The 22,853-nt window shown below is 54.1% G+C and overlaps 2 protein-coding genes across 7 annotated transcripts; both read left to right on the forward strand.

Annotated features, from left to right (window-relative positions):
- Nucleotides 1-746: 746 nt before the first annotated feature.
- FBL (fibrillarin) lies at nt 747-11,723 on the forward strand. 2 transcript variants are annotated; one of them, XM_032323964.1, is made up of 9 exons: nt 747-879; nt 6,447-6,599; nt 6,695-6,790; nt 6,879-6,973; nt 7,919-8,089; nt 9,137-9,269; nt 10,256-10,368; nt 11,339-11,484; nt 11,594-11,723. In XM_032323964.1, the coding sequence occupies exons 1-9, from the start codon at nt 870-872 to the stop codon at nt 11,616-11,618; spliced, it is 942 nt and encodes a 313-aa protein (XP_032179855.1). In that variant the 5' UTR covers nt 747-869; the 3' UTR covers nt 11,619-11,723. The 2 variants fall into 2 exon arrangements, with proteins under 2 accessions (XP_032179855.1, XP_032179853.1); XM_032323962.1 differs by having other exon boundaries at nt 748-879; nt 6,689-6,790.
- A 334-nt stretch (nt 11,724-12,057) lies between these two features.
- Nucleotides 12,058-22,186, forward strand: DYRK1B (dual specificity tyrosine phosphorylation regulated kinase 1B). Of its 5 annotated transcripts, XM_032323958.1 has the most exons (12): nt 12,239-13,014; nt 14,238-14,401; nt 15,413-15,532; nt 15,644-15,832; nt 15,970-16,117; nt 17,163-17,449; nt 18,202-18,348; nt 18,436-18,576; nt 18,875-18,910; nt 18,995-19,190; nt 19,574-19,680; nt 19,776-22,186. In XM_032323958.1, the coding sequence occupies exons 1-12, from the start codon at nt 12,567-12,569 to the stop codon at nt 20,145-20,147; spliced, it is 2,355 nt and encodes a 784-aa protein (XP_032179849.1). In that variant the 5' UTR covers nt 12,239-12,566; the 3' UTR covers nt 20,148-22,186. The 5 variants fall into 5 exon arrangements, with proteins under 5 accessions (XP_032179852.1, XP_032179849.1, XP_032179848.1 ...); XM_032323961.1 differs by lacking the exon at nt 12,239-13,014 and adding an exon at nt 12,058-12,232 and having other exon boundaries at nt 18,875-19,190; XM_032323957.1 differs by having other exon boundaries at nt 18,875-19,190.
- The last annotated feature ends 667 nt before the right edge of the window (nt 22,187-22,853 follow it).

The following is a 22,853-nucleotide window of genomic DNA, read 5'->3' on the forward strand; positions in this document are numbered from 1 at the left end:
TATCTGTTTCTCCCACTAGAAGATGAACTCCAGAAGGGTGGGGATTTGGATGTGTTCATTGCTATATTCTCAGTGCATAGGGCACCTGGTGCATAAATGCTTATAATATTAAGCCCAGAGTCTTCCCTGTTCTTAGCGGGGGAATGGGTCAGGGAAAGTTTTCCAGTATAGAGGGGCCTTAGGTAGTTAATTATAAATAGAGAAGAGATGAAATGCCTGGGTGGCTCAGGTCATAATCCCAGGGCTCTGGGACTGACCCCACATCGGGCTCCCTGCTCAGTCTGGAGCTTGCTTCTTCCGTTTCCTGTGGCGCTCCCCCTGCTTGCAAGTAAATACATAAAATCTTAAAAAATAAATAAATAAATAAAAGGAAGGAAGGAAGGAAGGAAGAAAAAGAAAAAAGGAAGGGAGGAAAGAAAGGAGGAAGGGAAGGAAGGAGGAAGGAAGAGAGAAAGAGGGAAGGAAGTAAGGAAGAAAGATAAAGAAGGAAAAGAAATAGAGAAGACAAGCAGAGGGCACAAGGCGTGCAAAGGCCTGCTGATGAGCCCGGATTACCTGGAGACTCACAATCGCGAAGAGGACGCGGGAAGCGCGATCACCGTAGCGACCGCAACGCAAGCAGCGTAAGCTGCGCGTAAAGACAGCGCCAAAACGGCGGAGGGGGGCGGTGCCGTCCGAGGTGCACGAAGCCCCGCCCACAGCGCGCACACAGTGCCGCGGAAGCAGCCGGGGCTCCGAGGGGCGGGGTTGCGAAGATGCGTCACGCGCCGTACGCTGCCGCGCGTGCGCTCCTTTCCACGTGCGAAAGCTCCAGACTCGTGTAGTCTGGGTCGCTCCAGAGTCCTGAGCCGGGGAGCTGAGCTCTCGCCATGAAGCCAGGTGCAGGCCGGGGTTGGGGTCCAGGGTCAGGGGTCAGGGGCTGGGGCCGGCGGGAATCGAAGCGCCCGACCGGCGTCGGAGGGGCGGGGCCTTGGCTTAGGGGCAGGGGCTCCGGTGTCTTGTGGGGTCGGGGTCCTGGTTCCGGTCTCCTGTGGCTAGGCGGTATTGGTTCCGCCTTGTGATGGTAGCCGAGCTTGGGGTTCGGGTTTCTGGTCTGGAGGTGTGTGACTGGCTTTGGAGGTTACAGTCGTGAGTCGAGCATATTGGGCTTGAAATGGGGGGGGTTCCTGAACTAGGATTCATCTCACAGAGGCCGTCATTAGGGGTCTTAGTTGTTGGGCTGGGGGTGGCAGTCGGGAGTGCTGACCCAGAGTCTGGATTCAGGCATCTGGGGGCTTGGATCTCAGGCCGTGGGATTTGGGGTTAATGTCTTGGTTCACAGGTGGAGAGTCTCGATTTGGGGTCCAGGAGAACTCCCGTTTGCTTTCTGTGTCCCCGCCGCAACGACCATCCATCCCCTTAGGTCCCGGGCCAGCTTCTCAGAGAGGGCCCAAGTGAATGAAGACTCCTGCTTTGACAGTGTGTAGCTTTCTCTGTCCCACTTTCCCGCTCTCTACTCTCCCGAGAGGCGAGTCTCTGAGGTTTGAGTGATCGTGATTCTCAACTCGGGTGAGATGAACCTTCACAAGCCCAAGATAGGCTTAGCTTGGGGTGGGGGGTGAGGGGGAAATAGTCACAGGACATGAGTGATTTTATTCATTTGATTTTCCCCGAGGTTCTCATGAACCCACCCCACCTCCCTGGTGGAAGATTGATGATAGTCCAGGCTTTGACAGTAGGAAGGTCTTAGTTCATAAATTTCAGTGCTAGCTTTGTTTTTTAAGATACTGTGTGACCTTGGGCAAGTGGCATTACCTCTCTGAATCTCAGTTTTCTTATCAGTAAAATGGTTTCCGGTTATAATTTTAGCAAGATTGTATTAAGAAAAAATAGCATATCGTGGTAATCTTTCTGCAATATTTAAGTGTACAAATCAACAGGTTGTACACAGTAGCCTTACACGATGCCATATGTCAGATCTTAATAAAGCTGGGGGGAAAGTAGCACAAGGCTTGACACATAGTGCTGTTTCTAATTGTTAGCTTTATCGTTCTTCTTTTTTTTTTTAAGATTTTTTATTTATTTTGACAGAGAGAGATCACAAGGCAGGTGGGGGTGGGGGGGAAGCAGGCTCCCCGCTGAGCAGGGAGCCCGAGATTCCGGGCTGGATCCCAGGACTCTGGGATCATGACCTGAGCGAAGGCAGAGACTTTAACCCACTGAGCCACCCAGGTGCCCCTTTATTGTTCTTCTTAAGAGTAGCAAAATTAGGGTCTTTCTCCGTGGCGTCTTAGGTCTTTCTAAGTCAGGCTGTGCCCCTCCCCGCAACTTGCTCCACTAGAGTTTGAGGAAATCTTCCCACTGACCCAGAAGGTCTGTTTCCTAGTGCAGATCTTTGTTATCCCTTAATCTTTTCCCTCAGTGTGTGGAGATATGGGGTCATCTGGTGGGCGGGGCAGCTGGGTTTGTGGATCCTTGTATCCCCTGTGAAACTCCCTTTCTTTTCAGAATTTGGAGATCAGATAGAATGGTGTGGGGGGGTGGTGCTGGACTGTGTAGCTCCCGTCAGACACTGGCATGCAGGCAGGCACCCTATAATCTGATTCCCCCCAGGAATGGAGGAGACACCTTCCTCCTAACCCTTCCCTCATTGTGTTAGGCTATGAAGTTGCAGAAGTTGTTAAGAGTCAGCTCTTCATGGGGGCGCCTGGGTGGCTCAGTGGGTTAAGCCTCTGCCTTCAGCTCAGGGCATGATCTCAGGGTCCTGGGATCGAGCCCTGCATTGGGCTCTCTGCTTAGAGGGGAGCCTGCTCCCCCCACCCCCAACCTCTGCCTGCCTCTCTGCCTACTTGTGATCTCTGTGAAATAAATAAAATTTAAAAAAAAAAAGAAAAAGGAATCAGCTCTTTACAAAGGATTGAGTCTGGGTGAGAGAAGAAGCCTTGGGGAGATTTTGAGCAGGGATGTGATGGCAGTCTGACGGACGCATTTAGAAGGATCCTTCTGGCTTGTGCGTGTGTGAAGGACGTCAGGGGAGCAGAAGTGGAAGCGAGCACATCAGTGGGAAGCTTGTTGCTGTGATCTGGGAGGTGACAGCCTTGGACCAGGATGGTAGTAGTGGATCCGCCTGATACATTGTCCCAGTTTGGAAATGTATTTTGAAGATAGAGCCAGCAGCTTGTATGTGGGTATAAGAGAAGGGTCAAGGAGCCCTCGGGGCTTGGGCATGTGTAACCCGAAGGATGGAGTGTCCGTTTTCTGAGCTGGCAGATTGTGGGCGGAGAGTAGGGTTTAAACCAGGGAACCTCCTCCTAAAACTCCTGGAAAAGCATGTGCGAATGTATAGTTTCCCTGAGGAGTGGGTGCTTTTAGTACATTTTTGTAAGCTCCCCAGGACCTGAAACAAATTAAGATACGTTTTGAGTATCTGGGCCTGAGAGTTGGCACCCGTGCCCCCATGCCCCCTGCCGTGGCCGCACTTCTCGGGTCTCTGTTCCACAGGCCTGGATTGAGAGTCTCTTAGGCCCAGTGGAGTCTCCCCTAAGAGGGAGGGGAGGGGGACTCTCCCTCCCTTCATTTGAACACTCCTATGCAAACTGTGTGCCAGGCGCTGTGTTGAGGGAAGTGCTTTGTGCATATTAAGTCATTTATTCTTTGCAGCTCCATGTGGTGGGTGCTGTGTTATCACCGTATCTCGGTCTTACAGATGAAGTTTTGCAGGATTCCCATGAACCATCCCTACACTCTAGGGTTGGGAGTGGCATCTCCATTGCCCTGTATGGGACACGTGAACTATCAAGGGGAGGGGACCAGGGTTCTCGTCACCATGCCATCACCTGCTTCCTGAACAGAGAGGATGCTTCTCCCCCTGAGGCAGAACGCAGGGGTGTAGGAGTCATCGGCACACAGCTCACTGAATGTTTATTGAGCCACTTAGTGCCAAGCGTCGTGCATGGTTCTGGGGATGCAAAACAACTAAAACATCCCGATTCCTTGGGGCCTTGATTCTGGTGCAGGAGTCAGGCAGTAATAAAGAGTGCCATGTGTGATGACTGATAGGAAAAACAAGAAAGCTGGGTAAAGGTAGGCAGCCCAAAGGCCCTTCTGGAAGGAACGTTTCATCAGAGATCTGAGCGCAGTGAGCAAGTGGATGAGCCTAGCAAATGTCTCCAGGACCCAGGCAGTGGGAACAGCAGGAATAAAAAGGTTTTGGGATGCCTGGGTGGCTCAGTGGGGTAAGCCACTGCCTTCGGCTCAGGACATGATCCCAGGATCCTGGGATCGAGTCCCACATCCGGCTCCTTCCTCAGCAGGGAGCCTGCTTCTCTCTCTGCCTCTGCCTGCCACTCTGCTTGCTCATGCTCTCCCTCTCTCTCTCTCTGACAAATAAATAAATAAAATCTTTTAAAAATAATAATAATTAATTAAAATTAAATAAATAAGTGAATAAAAATAAAAGTTTAGAAGCTGGAGAGGGAGTTTGAGGAGGAAGAGCACAAAGAACCCGGCATAGAAAGAGAGAGGTCACAAAAGTCAACGGGAGCCAGAGTTGGGTGGTGGTGGTTTCTCTTTGGGCTGCACATTTAAAATCACCTGAGGAGGGGGCGCCTGGGTGGCTCAGTGGGTTAAGCCTCTGCCTTCGGCTCAGGTCATGGTCCCGGGGTCCTGGGATCGAGCCCTGCATCGGGTTCTCTGCTCAGTGGGGAGCCTTCTTCCCCTTCTCTCCCTCTGCCTGCCTCTCTGCCTACTTGTGATCTCCATCAAATAAATAAATAAAATCTTTTAAAAATAAAAAAATAAAAAATAAAATCACCTGGGGAACTTTAAAAAGCCTTGTGCTCAGGCCCCTACACCAGACACCTAAACAGGATCTGTCCATTCCAGAGTTTAGCCAAAGGTGAGAGTCACTGATTTCGGTCTTTGGAAGCCAGAGAAAGGAATTTTGGATGCATTTTCAACATGACAGAAAACCACTGAAGGGATTTAGGCAGGGGGATGAAGAGATCCGATTTCGTGCTTTGGGAAAGGTCAATCCCTAGCTGCTGTGTGGACAGGAGACTCTAGAGAACATTAGGGAGTAAAGGTAGGCCAACTCTTCAGGAGTACCCAGACTTAACTTTTAACACTTAAATTAGTAATACCGATAAAAAGTTTTTTATTTTCATCTTTTAAAAAAAAAAGGTTTTTTTTAAAGATTTTATTTATTTGAGAGAGAGAGCACAGGAGTTGGGGGTGGGGTACTGAGAGCAGAGGGAGAAGCAGACTCCCCGTCCTAGCCTTCAAAGCAAGAAGCCTGATGCAGGGCTCTCAGGATCCCAGGACCCTGAGATCATGACCTGAGTTGAAAACAGCCACTTAACCTAACCCACTGAGCCACCCCGGCATTCCTATGTTTTCATTTTTAATGGCATTATGATACATGAAGCTTTCCTAGTGTGTGAACATAGTAATGCATCTTTACAAAAACTCTGGCAAGTTTACTATTGAATAGTTGACATCAAGTGAAATCATCTTAAAGCATCACCAACATTTACACTATTATCTTACAACTCATGGGATTTGCCGAACGTACGGCTGAGCTTGGGACCCTGGCACAGAAAAGTCAACTGTTGAATCTGTTAGCACCAGAATTCCATCTGCTTCCGCCATTGTTATGGGCTTGGTGAAGTGGACGGGTTTGCTCTGACCTGAGCTGATGAAAATCAGGTCTCCCTGAATCTTTTCCCTTCAACTTTCAGTCCTGTTGACAAGCCCTAAATTGTTTATACATTGTCACTCACCCATAAAGGACAATTCAATTTTTTTTTCTTGTTTTTTTTCTCCCTGAGGTGGGAGAGACTTCTGCAGGTTTGTGAGCAGGGAGATCAGATAGCAGGAAAGACATCATGCCCTCCAGACCCAAGTTCAGGGGGTGGGAGGGAGTGGAAATGTTGCCAGGGTCTGGGGGCCCCTGCTGCCACAATGAGCTGCTCCACGCTAACACTGAAAATAGAGTGGATTCTGCAGATTTGCTATCTGACCCACAAAAGCAGAACTTTGACAGTAACCTCCCTGTACCTAGGTGTACCACCCCTACCCGAATCCCCACTATTTTGAGTTTTACATTATCATCCTCTTGCCTGGGGATGGCGGGGTGGGGGGCGTGGCTTGTGGGTTACAGCCTGACATTATTTCATTTTAGTTGTTGCTGAACTTTATAAGAGATACTGTATTGGATGTGGTTTTCTTCAACTTGCTTTTTCACTTAACTTATGACTCTTTAAGATTTATTTACCTATTGCGTGTAACTGTAGATCCTTGTGATTGTTGACGATGAATATTCCCCAGTTTTATCTGCCGGTGGAACCTCTGGGTTGGCCCCTGAATTTTCTGCTGTTGGCGGTATCAGGGACCCCTCCCGGTGGAATCGTGAGACGTAACTTCTCCAGCCTCATCGTGCTCTGATTCCTCTTTCTTTGCCATTACAGGTTTCAGCCCCCGTGGGGGTGGCTTTGGTGGCCGAGGGGGCTTCGGTGACCGTGGTGGTCGTGGTGGAGGCCGAGGAGGCTTTGGCGGGGGCAGAGGTCGGGGTGGCGGCTTTAGGGGCCGAGGCCGAGGAGGAGGAGGAGGAGGACGAGGTGGTAAGTGACACAGGCTTTGCCTGGGCTCGGGGTGCGGGGAGGGAAGAGGTCATGGGATCTCCCTCTCTCACGGCCTCCCTGCCTTGCACGTGAAGGTTTCCAGTCTGGTGGCAACCGGGGTCGCGGTCGGGGAGGAAAAAGAGGAAATCAGTCAGGGAAGAATGTGATGGTGGAGCCTCATCGGCATGAAGGTGAGTGAGGTGGGCCGGGAGCTGCCGAAGGTGGGGTGTGGTGGGGTGCGGCCCAGGGTCTTCACCTTGTACTGTTTTCCTCGCTTAGGTGTCTTCATTTGTCGAGGAAAGGAAGATGCCCTTGTCACCAAGAATCTGGTTCCTGGAGAATCAGTATATGGAGAGAAGAGAGTCTCTATTGCGGTGAGAGCAGAGCCCCTGCTGACAGGGTGGCCAGCGGTCTATTCTCCCTGCCCCCACCAGGGGGATCATCTTAATCCAGAAGTCAGATCCCCACTTCTGTGGGTCCTGGGTCCTCAGTGTGGCCCAGAAGACCCTGCACATTCCAGCTCCCCCTGTCTCCCCTCTGACCATACGGACCTCCTCTCTCCTCCCTCTGCCTGGAGTACGGCTCTCCCAGCTGTGTGCGTGTGGCTGGTTCCCTTTCTCACAAGGCCACCTTACACCACCTGATCTGTCAGAAGCAGCCGTCACTGCCCACCCGCCACCCTGTTATCTCATGTCATTTTCTTAATGGCCAGGCACACTCTTGCTCTGGGCTTTCTGCTGCCTTTCCTGCTGCCTCGAATGCACTTCCCCAGATAACTTGCTTGGCCCGCAGCTCCTTTGGGTCTACTGCAAGTGCCTCCTTCTGGGCTCTTCGCTGGTCACCCTGTCTCATCTTCCGTTGTCCCTCAGCCCATTCCCCCTACTTCATTTCCTCTTTCCTGACTTGACCTTTGCCCTAGCAGCTGTCCCTGGCTACTGTCCCATATGTGTTAGTTCAGTGTATACTTACTCCTTGAGGGCAGGAGTCTTGGTCTCATTCAGTGTTCCTCCGTAGTGCCTGGCACAGGGTCTGGCCCACAGTCTGTGCTGGCACAGCGAAAGTTTGGCAAATGAATGCACAGGTCTTGCTGTTAACGGATGTGATCTCTCGTCTCTCTGTTTATGGTCTGTCCCTGCCTCCTTCTACCTGAGTTGATAACCTCCATGAGAGGGCAGGCCCTGCGGCTGTCACGGTCACTGATGTGTACCTGTGTTTATTTCTTGAACAATGAACAAGCGCTCAGAGCCCTGGGGCGAAGGGCAGTGGGGTCTAGCAGAAAAGCCTGGCACTGTCTTCCATCCCCACCTCTCCCGGCCTAGGAAGGAGATGACAAAATCGAGTACCGTGCCTGGAACCCCTTCCGCTCCAAGCTGGCAGCAGCAATCCTGGGCGGCGTGGACCAGATCCATATCAAGCCCGGGGCCAAGGTGCTCTACCTTGGGGCTGCATCAGGCACCACTGTCTCCCACGTCTCTGACATTGTAGGCCCGGTGAGTGGATGGGGGGAGAAGGAGGGGTGAGTAAGGGCAAGTGGTGAGGTGGAAGGGAGGGAGAGGTGTGGCTTGGGGCTAGGCCCTTCCTGGAGAGCACCTGTGGGAGAAAGAGCAGCTCCAAGCATCCGGTCTCCAAAGCCTCATTTAGTCTCACTCATGAGTTCTTCATCTAGAGGGAAGGGACATGGGTGCGGAGTAAGTGCAGTTAGAGGGGCTCAGGGTGGAGACGGTTGGAATTGTTTGCCCTCTTTCAAAACGTTTGCCCCCAAGTCTGGTCTTCTGGTTTCTCTTAAAAGAACAGGTGTCAGTTTCTGGGCCTGCATTTCTGTGTCACTGTGCAGGCTCCCTGGTTAGAGGACCCCAGCGCAGCTCACTTCAGGATCCCCCCACTCCTCCGCATGACTGTAGGCTGTGTCATTTAGTGGTTAAAAACCCCAGGCTCTGATGTGGGCATTTAACAGTGAGATGGCCTTTGGCAAGTTATGGAAACCCTCTGAGCCTCAGTTTACCCTCTGGAATATCTTGAAGCTAAAGGAGTGAATTCCTGTGAAGTACTTAGAGCAGTTCCTGGCCCATTGTAAGCTGTTAGGACTTCATTGCTGTGCCCTGGCTTCCTCGTTTGAGGCCTGTATTGGGGGACTGGGCTCTCAGATCAAGTCAAGAGGGATCGAATAACCCTTGGCAACAACAGTTGTCAAACGGCAGGATTTTGATTCGGGCATTTGAAGGGACGCTACATGCAGTGTTCATGTCCAAAAGTAGGTGTCCCATCTAAGAACTGGGATCAGTGTTTTTTTTGTTTGTTTGTTTGATTTTAAAGATTTTATTTATTTATTTATTTGACACAGAGGGAGACAGCGAGAGAGGGAACACAGCATGGGAAGTGGGAGAGGGAGAAGCAGGCTTCCCGCTGAGCAGGGAGCCTGATGGCAGGCCTCTGTCCTAGGACCCTGGGATCATAACCTGAGCTGAGGGCAGATGCTTAACAACTGAGCCACCCAGGTGCCCCTGGAACCAGTCTTTTTATTATTTGATTTATTTTAGGACGGTCTAGTCTATGCAGTCGAGTTCTCACACCGCTCTGGCCGTGACCTCATTAACTTGGCCAAGAAGAGGACCAACATTATTCCTGTTATCGAGGACGCTCGGCACCCACACAAGTACCGCATGCTCATCGGTGAGGGCTCTGGGGGTTGGCTCAGCTTGTGTAGGCCAGGCCACACCAGGGTGTCTGGAAGAGGTGGCCAGAGCCCTGATTGGAATGGAATCAGAGTGGATGAGCAGACCTTCTGAGTCTGTTGGAATGAAGAGGGTGAGGGGAGCTGGGTGGGGTTGTGGAGCTCGGGTATCGGGCACCCTCATACGTCCCGCCTCCCTCTAAAATATGGTACTTGATATGCTTCCCTGGCTTACGTATAACAGCCTTCCTCAGAGGTCTTCCTACTCATCACCTGGGGCGATCATAACCCAGAAAGGATAAACTGAGTGTGGTCTGGCCTAGAGGGACCCATTGTGACTATTACTGTGTTTAAAGAAAAAATTGGAAGCATAATGTAAAACTGGAATTCCTTGTAAACCACCCTCAGAGGTAACCAATACAAGCAATTTTTTGTCTGCTTTCCCCAGTTTAAAAAAATCAGTTTTCATTATACTATGTTTTTGATTGTTTTATTCAGTCACATTGGCTTAAAAATAATACTTTGCATTCCTCTAGTTTTGAGTTGTTTTTCCCCCCCATGCATTCATACTATACCCTTTGTTCTGCAATGTATGTCACTTTTGACAGTCCCGCAGACACTTTTGCCAATAAGTGCTCACCTTTACTTGCCTTTTTGATGACGTGTCTGTCTCCCCTCCCCCCAGCCCCAGACCTGGGAGTGTCTCGAGGGCAGGGTCCGGGTCTGACTTGTCTCTGTGTCCCCCACACCTGGCCCAGGGCTGGCCACAGAGGAGGTGGCAATCATGGTTTACAAGAGGAGTGAGTGGATTGTGTGATTGGGTTTTGGACCCATCCTGGGAGCACAATGGAGGGAGGGGGATTGGTGGTGTGAAGGGAGACTGGAAGCAGGGAGGACTCTGGCAGGAACCTGCTGGTGATGGGGCCTCATGGGAGGAGCTGGGAAGGTGGGGTGGATCCAGCTTGTAACTGTCACTTCTTCCTAGCGATGGTGGATGTGATCTTTGCCGACGTGGCCCAGCCAGACCAGACCCGGATCGTAGCCCTGAATGCTCACACTTTCCTTCGTAACGGAGGACACTTCGTGATTTCTATTAAGGTGCGGGGCTTGGAGGAGTTTAAGATGGGGTGGTAGTATCTTCTTTGTAACTGCCAAGCAGCTACTCAAAAACAGGGGGCCTTCCATCCTACTAATCCAGACAGTCTATTCCCAGACTCTATCCCTGCCCGCCCTCCAAATAGCACATGATGGAAAATGTCTATAAAACTCAAAGGCTTTCAGTTTAAATAGGCAAAGAATGGTCAAGTGCATGATCGTGGAGTTGACCATTTGATTTTGAATTCCAGCTTGCACTGACTCTGAGCAAGTTACCTAACCTATGTGCCTGCCTGTTTCTTTACGTGTCAAGTAGAGGGATTAGTCATATCTCTTTTAGTGTTGATATAAGGATTAAATTTATCAATATATATGTAGTGTTTAGAATAGAGCCTGGTATAAAATTTTATTTATGTATTTATTTTTAATATTTATTTGAGGCAGAGAGCACAAGCAGGAGAGGGAGAGGGAGAAGCAGGCTCCCTTGCTGAGCAGGGAGCCCTATGCCAGGCTCTATCCCAAGACCCTGCAATCATAGCCTGAGCTGAAGGCAGACACTTAACCAACTGAGCCACCTAGGCGCCCCTAAAATAAACTTAAGATGAATGCTAGATGCAATTTGAAAAATGTTTTATTTTGAAGTAGGGATTTTTCAGCCAGATTCACCATTCGTTAGCCTTTTGTTACATTTGTTTTAGTATTCTCAACATTATTACTTACTATTGTTAAAGTAAAGGAAGTAAGAGGTGAAAAAGGAAAAAAAAACCTGGATATAAAATTAAAACACTGGCTTTAAGATAAATAGGTCTCTGTGTGAAGTCCAAATCAAATTGGAAAACTTCTCTAACGAAGTCTTTCCCTACATTTCCAAAACCTGAGTTTCACGGAGTTTCCAATGAAAACAAATACTGCTGGTTTAAAGAGCACCCAAAAAAAGGGAAAAGAGCCCAAACTTAAATTCCGTCTTCTGTAGGCCAACTGCATTGACTCCACGGCCTCTGCTGAGGCTGTGTTTGCCTCTGAAGTGAAGAAGATGCAGCAGGAGAACATGAAGCCCCAGGAGCAGCTGACCTTAGAGCCCTATGAGAGAGACCACGCCGTGGTGGTGGGTGTGTACAGGTGAGCAGGGGCAGGCAGCCCACGCAGACCGAGCCCTGCAGGTCAGCCGTTGGTAGGAGTGTCCCAGATGGTGACAAGCTCTGAATCGCCTCTCTCCTTCCTCTCACAGGCCACCTCCCAAGGTGAAGAACTGAACCCCTGGCCATCTGGATTGTCAAGAGATTATGTTGCTACTGTTTCACGTGTGTTTTTCTATTAAAAGACTCATCCAGGCGCACCTGGGTGGCTCAGTCGCTTAAGTGTGGACCTCTTGATCTCAGCGCAGGTCTTGATACCGCAGTCGTGAGTTCAAGCGCAGCCTTCTTTAAAAATTCAGCCGTCACCGCTGTGGGCTGAACAGCGACCGCCATTCCACAGTGCGCGTGCGCCGTTCGTCAACTGGCGCGGTAGTAGGGGTGGGCAACTTCATCCGGTCGCTCGTGCGCATGCCCCTTTCTTGGGTGGCTTTTGCGCAGTCGTAACCCGGATTCTGACGCCTGGGCGGGGTTGATAGCATACTGTGCATGTCTGCCGGTAAGCTCCGCTGCGCGCAGGCGCGGAGTGTTACCCTTGGTCACGTGGGGGAAGGGAGGGGGTGGGGGCGGAGCCCGGGGTGGGGGGGCCGGTTTGTTGTGGTCGCCATTTTGCTGGTTGCATTACTGGGTAATCGGGGCCCTGGCTCGCCGTGTCCGCCGGATACCTTCAGCCAGTGGGCAGGTCTGAGCTCGGGCTTCCCGAGCAGCTTGAGTCCCCTTGCCCGCGCCCTCAGGTAACAACGCGGTTACAGGTGGGGCGGCACGAGCTTGCGGGAAGGGGGCAGTACAAACCCGCCCTGCCCGCGTCGCCGCCAGACTTAGCACGAGGCCGAGGGAGGAGAGCAGGGGGCGGCGGGCAGGTGCAGTGCAGGCCGTGCCTGACTATTCATAGTCGGGTTCTTGGAAGGGGCCGAGCCCGAGGGAGCAGTTTTGGGAGGGCGACTGGGAGGGGGTAGCGGGGCCCCGCTCCCGCCCTTTGTTTGGGCTCCGCTCCTCCGGCTGCATCGTCGTCGCCTAGCAACAGCCGTTCTGAACTGCGATTGGTTGCGCTCTTGGCAGCAGAGACCAATGGCACGGTTGTTGCCATGGCAGGTGCGGACTGCCAAGCTCAGTCCGGCCCCGCCCGCCGGGGCTCCGCCGACCGGGGCGGGCCTCCAGGGTGGGGGGCGGGACGCCTGGGTCCCCAGGGGCGGGTGGCTGTGCGGGGCGGGGCCGGCGGGGCGAGGGTTAACCCGCCCCTCCCCCGTCCACCTGCTTTCCCCCTTCCCCCGCGTGCCCCGGGCTGACCCTCGTTCCCTCTCCTCCCCGCCCCCGGCGGCGGCGGCTGCTGTTGTCACCCACCGGGCCGCCTGTCCCGCTTGCCCTCCCCGCCGCGGGGCTTGCCGGGCCGGCCGGGCCGGGACAGGCGGCCGTCTCCTCTCTGCAGCCACCGCCGCCATGCTGGCCGCTCGCCCACCCCACTGGGGGCCCCACCGCGCCCCAGCCCCCCGTGGGCCCCGCGCCAGCCCTGACCCGGGTAGGGGGTGGGTGCTGGGAGAGACAGTCCTGCTGTGGGAGGGCCCCAGGGAAGAGGTTGTTTCGGGTGAGGGGCGGGGGAGCGCCAAGAGAGAGGAGGGATCCTGGAGTGGCCAGGCTTGGCATAGGAGAAAGGGATTGACATGGGAGAAGGCCTGTGGGGAGAGGATTTTGGTGTGGCAGGTACTCTGGGAGGGGAGAACTCTATGTGATATTTGGGGGATTTGGTTCTGGGGGCCTTCTAGGAATGGGCACAATTGTGGATTGACTCTGATGTAGAGAAGAGTAACTGGAGAAAGGGCCCTGGTAGGAATATTGGATGGGGGAGTAGGGGAAGATCCAGTGTAGGGGAGAGAAGGGCAAGTGAAGAGACGCCTCCTCCTTGCTCCCATCAGGAAAAGTGAGCCTTGATTGGGAAGGGGACCATGGACCATATGGGGAAGATCCCTGATGTGGCACAGAGAAAGTACCTTGCGGGGGGGGGGGGGGGGGGGGTGTTGCTGATGTGGGAGAAAATGGTATAGAGATGAGGTCTTGGCATGTTATGGGGAGGTTCCCCTGGGAAGGGGGTGCCCTGATGCATGAGAATGTCATAGGAGTAGGATTCTTTTATATAGGGACTATCCTATATAACAGGATAACCTTGGTGTGGTCCCCAGGACCCTGATGTGGTTTTAGGGGCCTGCAGAGGACTCTGCTATGGGTTTGGAGGGGACCCAGAGTTCTCTGGGGGAGATCTTTGGGGGATCCTAGAGTTCTCTGGATTTAGGGATCTACTGGGAAGGGTAGATCTTGAAGTGCAGGGATCTTGTGTGAGGGGGCACTGGGGAGGGCCACAAGCAAAAATGGGAACCAAAGAGTGAACCCTACTCCCTATACTGTCTGTGGTTTCTTTTTCTTCTTTTCCTCCCCCCGATTATTGGTGTCTTTCTGTCCTTTCCTGTCATGCCCTATATCCCTGCCTGGCTTTCAATCATCCCTGTTCATATGGTCCCCTCTTTGCGCCACCAATTTCATTTATTTGGTAATCATTTGTTGAGGGGCTCCGCTGTCCCCCCCCCCCGCCACCCCACCCTCTCTCCCCTTTCTACATTGCCACCTGTTGTCCTTTCTCTCCTCTCCCTCTGTGTTGCCTTCTTTATGATGTCCACCTCTTTCCCGCCTGGCCCTGTCCCACACATCCCCTTGTTCCATGTTGTTCCCCTGCCTCCCGCCTGCTCTCAGGTCTCAGCGGCGGTGGCAGCCGAGGTGCAGGATGCGAGAAGGCGCCCCCCGGCCGGGCTCCCGCTCCAGGCCTCGCTCCCCTGCGGCCCTCTGAGCCCACCATGGCCGTTCCACCAGGCCATGGTCCCTTCTCTGGCTTCCCGGGGCCCCAGGAGCACACGCAGGTATGCGTTCAGCTGGCTCCTCACCTGCCTGGGGTAGGGGGAGGCTGGGGATAGAAGGGTCTTGGGGGTGAAAGATATTTTGGTTGCCCAGATTAGCTTCCCCAGGGGCAGGAAGGGCCCATCTGGAGTGGAAGAGAATAGAGGAGTTGCTGGCCGAGTCTGTTTGGAGAGCCAGGGTTCAAATCCTGACATGGTGGTTAAATGCCTCAGGTTCTCCCTGCTTTAGTTTTCTGTTCTGTAAAGCAGAACCAAGAATGATACCTACCTCACAGGGTTGCTGTGAGGTTAAACAATAATGAAATGCATGTAAAATGCAGAGAACGAAGCTTGGCACCTAGGAAACACTCAATGAATGTTGACAAAGGAAAAAAAAGGTCCAGAGTAAAAGACAGGCTGGCAGGGTGAAAGGCAGTGAAGTCTGAGCCAAAAGGATCTTGGAGCCAGCAGCATCTAAGGGTATAGAGTCAATATTCCAGGGTGGACACTATCAAGGCTCTGAACTGTAGAGCATGAAGCTCGATGGAGTGGGAGGTCCAGGCTGCTGGATCCCAAAACGCTGGGCAGAAACATGCCGAGTTGGGGGTGAGGGATGGGGCGATCCCACAGGATGAGGGTAAAGCCTGATAGCAGCCCTCAAGATGGGACACCCAGAATGGATGGTCTCAGGTGAAGGACTGGGAAGGACAGCCCACATTTTTATCTGATCTCTCCCACAGAGGTTCAGAAAGGAGTAAAGGTGTGGGATGAAAGGTCAAGGGTAAACAGTTGATCATTCATTCACTCAGCAAATCTCTGATGACCACCCACTATGTGCCAGGCCCTGCTCTAGGCACTGCAGATACAGCAAGAACAAGACAGTCTCTGCCCTTGGGGAATTTATATCTTGGTGGTTGTCACACAGGAACCAAGTAAATCCGTGTGTGGTAACAATAACCCAGCCACCCAGAGGGTTCTCCCATGGTCCGAGGTAAAGGTCTATCCTCAGTGCCCACCCCCCAACCCGGCCTACAGGTATTGCCTGATGTGCGGCTCTTGCCACGGAGGCTGCCCCTGGCCTTCCGGGACGCGACCTCAGCTCCGCTGCGCAAACTCTCCGTGGACCTCATCAAGACCTACAAGCACATCAATGAGGTGGGTGGGGGGCTGGGGAGCAGGGGACCTGGCTGGGGGCTGAAGGGTCCTGGCTGCCAGCACAGGTCACTCAGCTGTCTTTATCTTCTGGCTGGCTGGCTGGCTGGGCAGGTATACTATGCGAAGAAGAAGCGGCGGGCCCAGCAGGCACCACCTCAGGACTCGAGCACCAAGAAGGAGAAGAAGGTCCTGAATCATGGTTATGATGACGACAACCACGACTACATTGTGCGCAGCGGCGAGCGCTGGCTGGAGCGCTACGAGATTGACTCACTCATCGGCAAAGGCTCCTTTGGCCAGGTGTGGGAGGCCCCCCCAACTCTGGCCCTGGGATCGGGGCACCCACTGATGTTGACCCACAAAAGAGTGGTGCCCTGCTCTGTCCCACATCCCTTTCCCCCCATTTCCTCACTTTGTGACATGCCCCGCCCCGGCAGGTGGTGAAAGCCTATGATCATCAGACCCAGGAGCTGGTGGCCATCAAGATCATCAAGAACAAAAAGGCCTTCCTGAACCAGGCCCAGATTGAGCTGCGGCTGCTGGAGCTGATGAACCAGCACGACACGGAGATGAAGTACTACATAGGTGAGGCCTGGGGCAGTGGTACTCCCAGTACGGAATGGGGCTGGTGTCTTTAGGGCAAGGGCTGGTCTGCAATTCCCTGATATCAGTGATTCTCCTGCCGCCTTCTTGACTTTTGTCCTATGCCCATGATGGTGCCAGTCGGAGTTTATTGGGTGTTCACCGCTGCAAGCCTATTGCAAGCACTTTACATGAATTAACTGGTTTCAGTCTGACCACGGCCCTGGGGGGAAGGGGCATCTTGGCCCGCAGCTTGGAGAAGAGGACAGGCATGTAGATGCTATCATTTGCATAAGGTCACGATGTTTGTACTCGGGGGCTGTAATCTCACCAGGCAATGGGCTCCAGCACCTGTCCTCTTAATATCTATGTCAGTCTTTTTCCTCTTTCCAGTACTCATTGCTCTTAGAAAAAGCAAGTGCATTGAAAGAGTGTGTTTCCTTAAATACACATCCTTACCCTAAATGGAAAGCCAGTGTCCGCTGCACAAAAATAAACAGAACTGAGACTAAAACAATGTTAGAAAATTAAGTGAGGAAATGGGAAATGTAGAAGGGCATTAAAGACCCATCGGCACCAAAAGGAAACTTTCTCTTTGGTTTATCAGAAAGTTTGACAAGATGGGTCGCCTGGGTGGCTCAGTGGGTTAAGCCTCTGCTTTCAGCTCAGGTCATGATCTCAGGGTCCTGGGATCGAGGCCCACATCGGGCTCTCTGCTCGGTAGGGAGCCTGCTTCCCCCTCTCTCTCTGCCTCTCTGCCTACTTGTGATCACTCTGTGTGTCAAATAAATAAAATCTTAAAAAAAAAGAAAGAAAGAAAGTTTGACAAGAGACTTGAAGAGAATGAACTTGCCTTTATCACGGAAATCATTCTCTTGATGTGACTAGCCGCCGCTTCCCGTGGGCACCCCACAGTTTGGCCAGAGCTGCAGAAGCAGAATCCCCGATCAGCTCCCAGCCTCTCTTATTACTATGTGCCCCGGGCCGCCTCTGGCCCTCTCTGAGCCTCAGCTCCTCCGTCGGCCCCTCTCCACCCCCTTGCCCGCAGTGCACCTGAAACGGCACTTCATGTTCCGGAACCACCTGTGCCTGGTGTTCGAGCTGCTTTCCTACAACCTGTACGACCTCCTGCGCAACACGCACTTCCGCGGCGTCTCACTGAACCTGACACGGAAGCTGGCGCAGCAGCTCTGCACAGCGCTGCTCTTCCTGGCCACGCCTGAGCTCAGCATCATTCACTGCGACCTCAAGCCTGAGAACATCCTGCTCTGCAACCCCAAGCGCAGCGCCATCAAGATCGTGGACTTTGGCAGCTCCTGCCAGCTTGGCCAGCGGGTGCGGCACGGGGCGGTGCGGGACGGCGTGGGGGCGGGGCTCCCGGTGTGGGTTTGGGTGTGGTCCGGGCGGGGGCGGGGCCAGGGCCAGCTGGTGACTGGCGTCCGAGGGGCGGGGCGGGGGTTGTACGGTGCTGCCCCACGTGGCCGGTGCTTGAAGGGTAGTATTGGGTGTTGGCGGCACAGAGTCGTTAAGGCCAGTGAATGGGGTAGGTAAAGGAGAGGGCCACAGGGTATAGTACCCAGTAGGAAAGAAAGAAAGAAGCCTGAGGAGATAGGGCTAGCTTTGGGCCCTCGGAGGGGGCAGGGTGGAGTCGGCTTGGTAAGCAAGGAGTGGCACTTGGCTAAGTTTGCTGACCCTGTGCTTTTAATGTTGTGGAGGAAGTGGAGGGTGGGTGCTTTAGTTTTGCAGCTTCGTGTGAACAGGCATTTGAGAGGCTTGAAAAGGGTCTGGATTGGGTGGGTGGCAAGGGCCTTGGGCTCACACACTGCTGACCTTCAATAACCAAGAGAGGTCCATGGTCAGGCCTCGGGATGGAGATCTGGGTCAGACTGGGCCACCAGAGACTTCTGAGGCTGATGAATAAAATGATGGTAGTGGCTCCTGGAAGGTGGGTGCTGATAACCTCAAGGTTTGGAACCCCCATCCTCCGTTTTCATGGAAAGAATCTCATCTTAGTCTTGGGTATGTCAGCAGCACTGCTCGAGGAGGCTGGGACCTCTGACTGGCCCTCTTCCCTGCTTCACCCCCAGATCTATCAGTACATCCAGAGCCGCTTCTACCGGTCGCCTGAGGTGCTCCTGGGTACACCCTACGATCTGGCCATTGACATGTGGTCCCTGGGCTGCATCCTGGTGGAGATGCACACCGGAGAGCCCCTCTTCAGTGGCTCCAATGAGGTGTGCTCCTGGGGAGGGGGTTGTGCTGGAGGGGGCAGAGGCCCGGCTGGGCTGGCCTACTAACCCTGACTGCCCACCTGCTCACAGGTGGACCAGATGAACCGGATAGTGGAGGTGCTGGGCATCCCACCAGCCCCCATGCTGGACCAGGCACCCAAGGCTCGCAAGTACTTTGAACGGCTGCCTGGGGGTGGCTGGACCCTACGAAGGACAAAGGAACTCAGGAAGGTGCGGCCCCTGCCCCATGCCGCTCCTCCCACCCTGGTGGCCCCTCACTCTCTCACACTTGGGGCTTCCTTTTTCCCTGCTTCCTCTCCCTTGTGTCTTTCCCTTCCTTCCTCTCCCCCTTGTCTGTCCTTTCCTTCGTCCCAGCCCAACCCATGTCTCCTACCCACCCTACAACTCTTCTTAGCTTCTTTCCTTCCACTTTCTCTCTTGTGCCTCTGTTTCCCCGTGTGTGTCTCCCTGCCCCTCCTGCCCACTGACGGCCACTCTCTTGCCCCCCCTCCCACCCCCTCCCTGCCAGGATTACCAGGGCCCCGGGACACGGCGGCTGCAGGAGGTGCTGGGCGTGCAGACGGGCGGGCCCGGGGGCCGGCGGGCGGGGGAGCCGGGCCACAGCCCCGCCGACTACCTCCGCTTCCAGGACCTGGTGCTGCGCATGCTGGAGTATGAGCCCGCCGCCCGTATCAGCCCACTGGGGGCTCTGCAGCACGGCTTCTTCCGCCGCACGGCTGATGAGGCCACCAACACGGGCCCGGCAGGCAGCAGTGCCTCCACCTCGCCCGCACCCCTTGACACCTGTCCCTCCTCCAGCACCGCCAGCTCCATCTCCAGCTCTGGTGGGTGCCCGGTGCCAGTGGGGCCAAACGGGAGGGAGGGAGGGTGGGCAGCTCTGGTTTGGCCTGAACTGGGAGACTTTGGCCCCCTGGGCCTTCACCTAGAGCTGTGAAGCTGCGCCACCCTGAACTCAAGAATGGGTGGGGCAAAGAGAGCTCTGACCTGGTCTCTGAAATTGAGCTTGGGCTCACACCTCTAAAACTGCTTCTGGGACTCTGATACCCAGAACTGAGCTCTGACTGTAATCTGAAAATTGGGCCCCATCCTTCAGATAGGCTCCCAAGGCCTGGGCCTGGGTCACGAACCAGACTCAACCAGCGAAAGATTCTACCACCACCTCTCCTCACTTAAGGTTTCTCCTCATTTTCTCCCCTGGCACTTCCAGGAGGCTCCAGTGGCTCCTCCAGTGACAACCGGACCTACCGATACAGCAACCGATATTGTGGGGGCCCTGGGCCCCCCATCACTGACTGTGAGATGAACAGCCCCCAGGTACTGGGGGCCTTGGGGACTTGGAAGTTAGTAGTGGGGTATCTGGGACTTTAAGACCTGGGTCTGCATCACCCACTGTTCCTTTGCTCCTTTAGGTCCCACCCTCCCAGCCGCTGCGCCCCTGGGCAGGAGGTGATGTGCTCCACAAGACACATCAGGCCCCTGCCTCCGCCTCGTCACTGCCAGGGGCCGGGGCCCAGTTATCCCCACAACCCCGATGCCTTGGCCGTCCCCCGTCACCAACCTCACCACCACCCCCGGAGCTGATGGATGTGAGCCTGGTGGGCGGCCCTCCAGACTGCTCCCCACCTCACCCAGCGCCTGCCCCCCAGCACCCGGCTGCCTCAGCCCTCCGGACTCGGATGACAGGAGGTCGTCCACCCCTCCCACCCCCTGATAACCCTGCCACTCTGGGGCCTCGCTTGGGCCTCCGTGGTGTACCCCAGAGCACGGCAGCCAGCTCATGACCCAGCCCCCTCCCTGGGGCCCCTCCTGAAGCCATACCCCCCATCTGGGGGCCCTGGGCTCCCATCCTCATCTCTCCCCTTGACTGGAATTGCTGCTACCCAGCTGGGGTGGGTGAGGCCTGCACTGATTGGGGCCTGGGGCAGGGGGTCAAGGAGAGGGGTCTAGGCGCACCCTCCCCATAAGGACTGGACCCTTAGCCCCCTCTCCCGCCCCTTGTTTTCTATTTATTGTACCAAAGACAGTGGTGGTCCGGTGTCGGGGGGAGACCCCCTTCACCCTCGGGCCCTAGGAGGGGGTGGGGGCAGGTAGGGGGAGATGGCCTTGCTCCTCCTTGCTGTACCCCCCAGTAAAGAGCTTTCTCACATGCCTGCCTGAGCGTTTGCAGGGCCTCGGCTCCCTCACCTGGCCCTCAGAGGCGTGGTGGGGAATGGTGTTTGGGGAGGGGGTACCAGAAGAGCTTTGTCATGTGGGATGCGTCCCTGGGGAAGTTATGGCTGTTGGCGCAGACATGGTGCTGCAGAAGGTCCGGGGCTACGGAATCCTAGACAGAGATCCTGGATGGGATCCTAGCCCACGTTTGTCTTTTCCATGGTAAACAGAGACCCTGAAAGAGTAAAGGCCCAGTTCTGGCCTGTCTCTGGAAAATATCAGGATCTGCCCTAATAAGCCAGGGCTTCCACAGAGTCTGCAGGGGCGTGGCTCTTTATGCCAGGCAGGCATCTAGCAGGTGCTGAATGCATGTAGCAGGCCTTACTGGTGCCATCCGGGGGATGGCAGGCAGGCAGTGGGTACAGACTTTATCCCCAACGTCTGGTCTCACCCTGTGGAGCCATGACGGAGAAAAGCATTTTGAGATTCTCGGGCAGAAAGATATACCCGGGGTTCCAGGTAAGTGGGTCTCTTTCCATAGCAATCTGGAAACTTTTGTCTCCCAACTGGCCAAACAAGAGCCTCCTGATTCGAAGGTACCTACCATCTCCCGCCACTGGGGCGCGGTGCTTCCTGGGAAATGGAGTTCTACGTAGCAGTCCCTTTTCCCGTTTTTCGTCAGAGGACTACAAAGACCAGGATTCTTTTCGCTCACGCGTTAGGGACGGGCTCCCGGGAGGCCAATAGGCATTCAGAGACAGATGGGTGTGCCCGGATGCTTTGAGGCGGGCTATGGGGGAGAAGAAGGCCGTGATTGGGTAGCGTCGGCAAGGCTGTGCGCGAGTGTTGAGCTCTTTGAGGCGTGCGGCTGGTGGGCGAAGGTGCTGCTTCGCGAGACCGTGCAGGTTAGGTGTCTGTGGTCACAGAGCAAGAGGTAGGCGCTGAGGCCCAAAGCGGCCCTAACGCGCGGAGCATCACTAGCCGTGGTGTCCGTCTCAGCTCGCAGGAAGCCCCGGTTGGTAGGAGAGCCAGGCGATGACGCGAGGAGAGCGGATGTTCTGGAAAGGGGGCAGAGTGTGACGTGGAGGGAACCCAGGCGAGGCACCGGTGGGGAAGCATTCTGGGAGGAGCAGGAGCTGTCGGCGCTGAGACCTGGAGACAGGATGTTTGCGGTGGCCGTGGTGCGGTGGTTTGCGCACAGGCAGCGATGAGAAGCAGCCTGTTGTGTGAATGTGAACTGCGGGACATGTAGTGTAGGAGATCTAATGGGAAGTTCTGTGTGAATTCGATCGCGGAAGATATTGTTGGCCATTTAGGGAGCTTAGGCTTTGTTCTAAGGGCATTGAGGAGCCACGGGAGGATTTGTAGAAGGGAAGGGGCATGGCCCATTTACTGCCATCGAGGAATAGATTGATGGGAAAGAGACTAGGGTCTGGGAGCCCAGGGTGGTGGTTGTGGCAACATCCTGGGCAAAAGGTGTTGGGAATGAACCAGGGCGGGAGTCTTGGTTGGGACAGAAGAAAGGGTATGTGTAGGAGAGATGTCTAGAAGGCTGAGCTGACAGGATATATGGCTTACAGGCTGTGTGGAAAGGGGAGGTAGAGAGGGGCAGGGAAAAAGTTATCTCCAGCAGGTCGAAGAGAGCCTGGCGTATGGTAGATGCTTAATTTAAAAAAAAATTTTTTTTGAATGAGCACAGGAGGCAGATGCTATTATGATCTCCCTTTTGTAAACAAAGATACTGAGGGCAGATAAAGTTAAGTAAATTACCCATAATCACAATAGCTAGCAAATGGAAGGCCCAGGATTGTGTGTGTGTGTGAGAGAGAGAGAGAGAGGGAGAGAAAGAGAACCATTAACTTAGCAAGATGCGGGATGAACTTTGAGACATCAGCAGGGTCCAGATCATGTAGGTCCCTTAAGGAATTTAGGATAAGCATGGAAATGTATGTCCCACATTTCAGTTTCAAGCCCAGAACCTCTCCCTGACTGCCCACATGATATCTCTTCTCTCAAGATATCTGTAGTCATCTGGAGATCTGTCTTGACCAAACCGAACTCCGGTCTTTTCCGCAAAACCTGTTGTCCCACAGTAAGTGCCGCCTCCGTTGTCTTATACTAATGTCTGGTCCATCAGCAAAGTATACTCAGAACCTGACCATTTCTTCCCACCTCCACTCTTGTCACCCTGGTCCTGTCCACTCTTATGGCCTGCCTACACCATCACAACAGCCTCCTCAGTGGTCTTCGTGCTCCCCACAGTCTGTTTCTCATATGCAGCCAGCGGGACACTGAATACCTATATCAGGGTGCATTTTTCTCCTGTCCAGTACCCT

This window comes from Mustela erminea, chromosome 19 (assembly GCF_009829155.1).
Source record: "Mustela erminea isolate mMusErm1 chromosome 19, mMusErm1.Pri, whole genome shotgun sequence".
Lineage (NCBI taxonomy): Eukaryota > Metazoa > Chordata > Mammalia > Carnivora > Mustelidae > Mustela > Mustela erminea.

Excerpts from the sequence above, each read along its gene's own strand:
- FBL (XM_032323962.1), top strand. Across the intron at positions 6,791-6,878 it reads GGAGCCTCATCGGCATGAAG|GTGTCTTCATTTGTCGAGGA; the intron begins GTGAGTGAGGTG and ends TTCCTCGCTTAG. Across the intron at positions 8,090-9,136 it reads TCTCTGACATTGTAGGCCCG|GACGGTCTAGTCTATGCAGT; the intron begins GTGAGTGGATGG and ends GATTTATTTTAG.
- DYRK1B (XM_032323957.1), top strand. The coding sequence starts at position 12,567 with ATGGCACGGTTGTTGCCATGGCAGGTGCGGACTGCCAAGCTCAGTCCG. Across the intron at positions 15,833-15,969 it reads GCAAAGGCTCCTTTGGCCAG|GTGGTGAAAGCCTATGATCA; the intron begins GTGTGGGAGGCC and ends CCGCCCCGGCAG. Across the intron at positions 16,118-17,162 it reads GGAGATGAAGTACTACATAG|TGCACCTGAAACGGCACTTC; the intron begins GTGAGGCCTGGG and ends CCTTGCCCGCAG.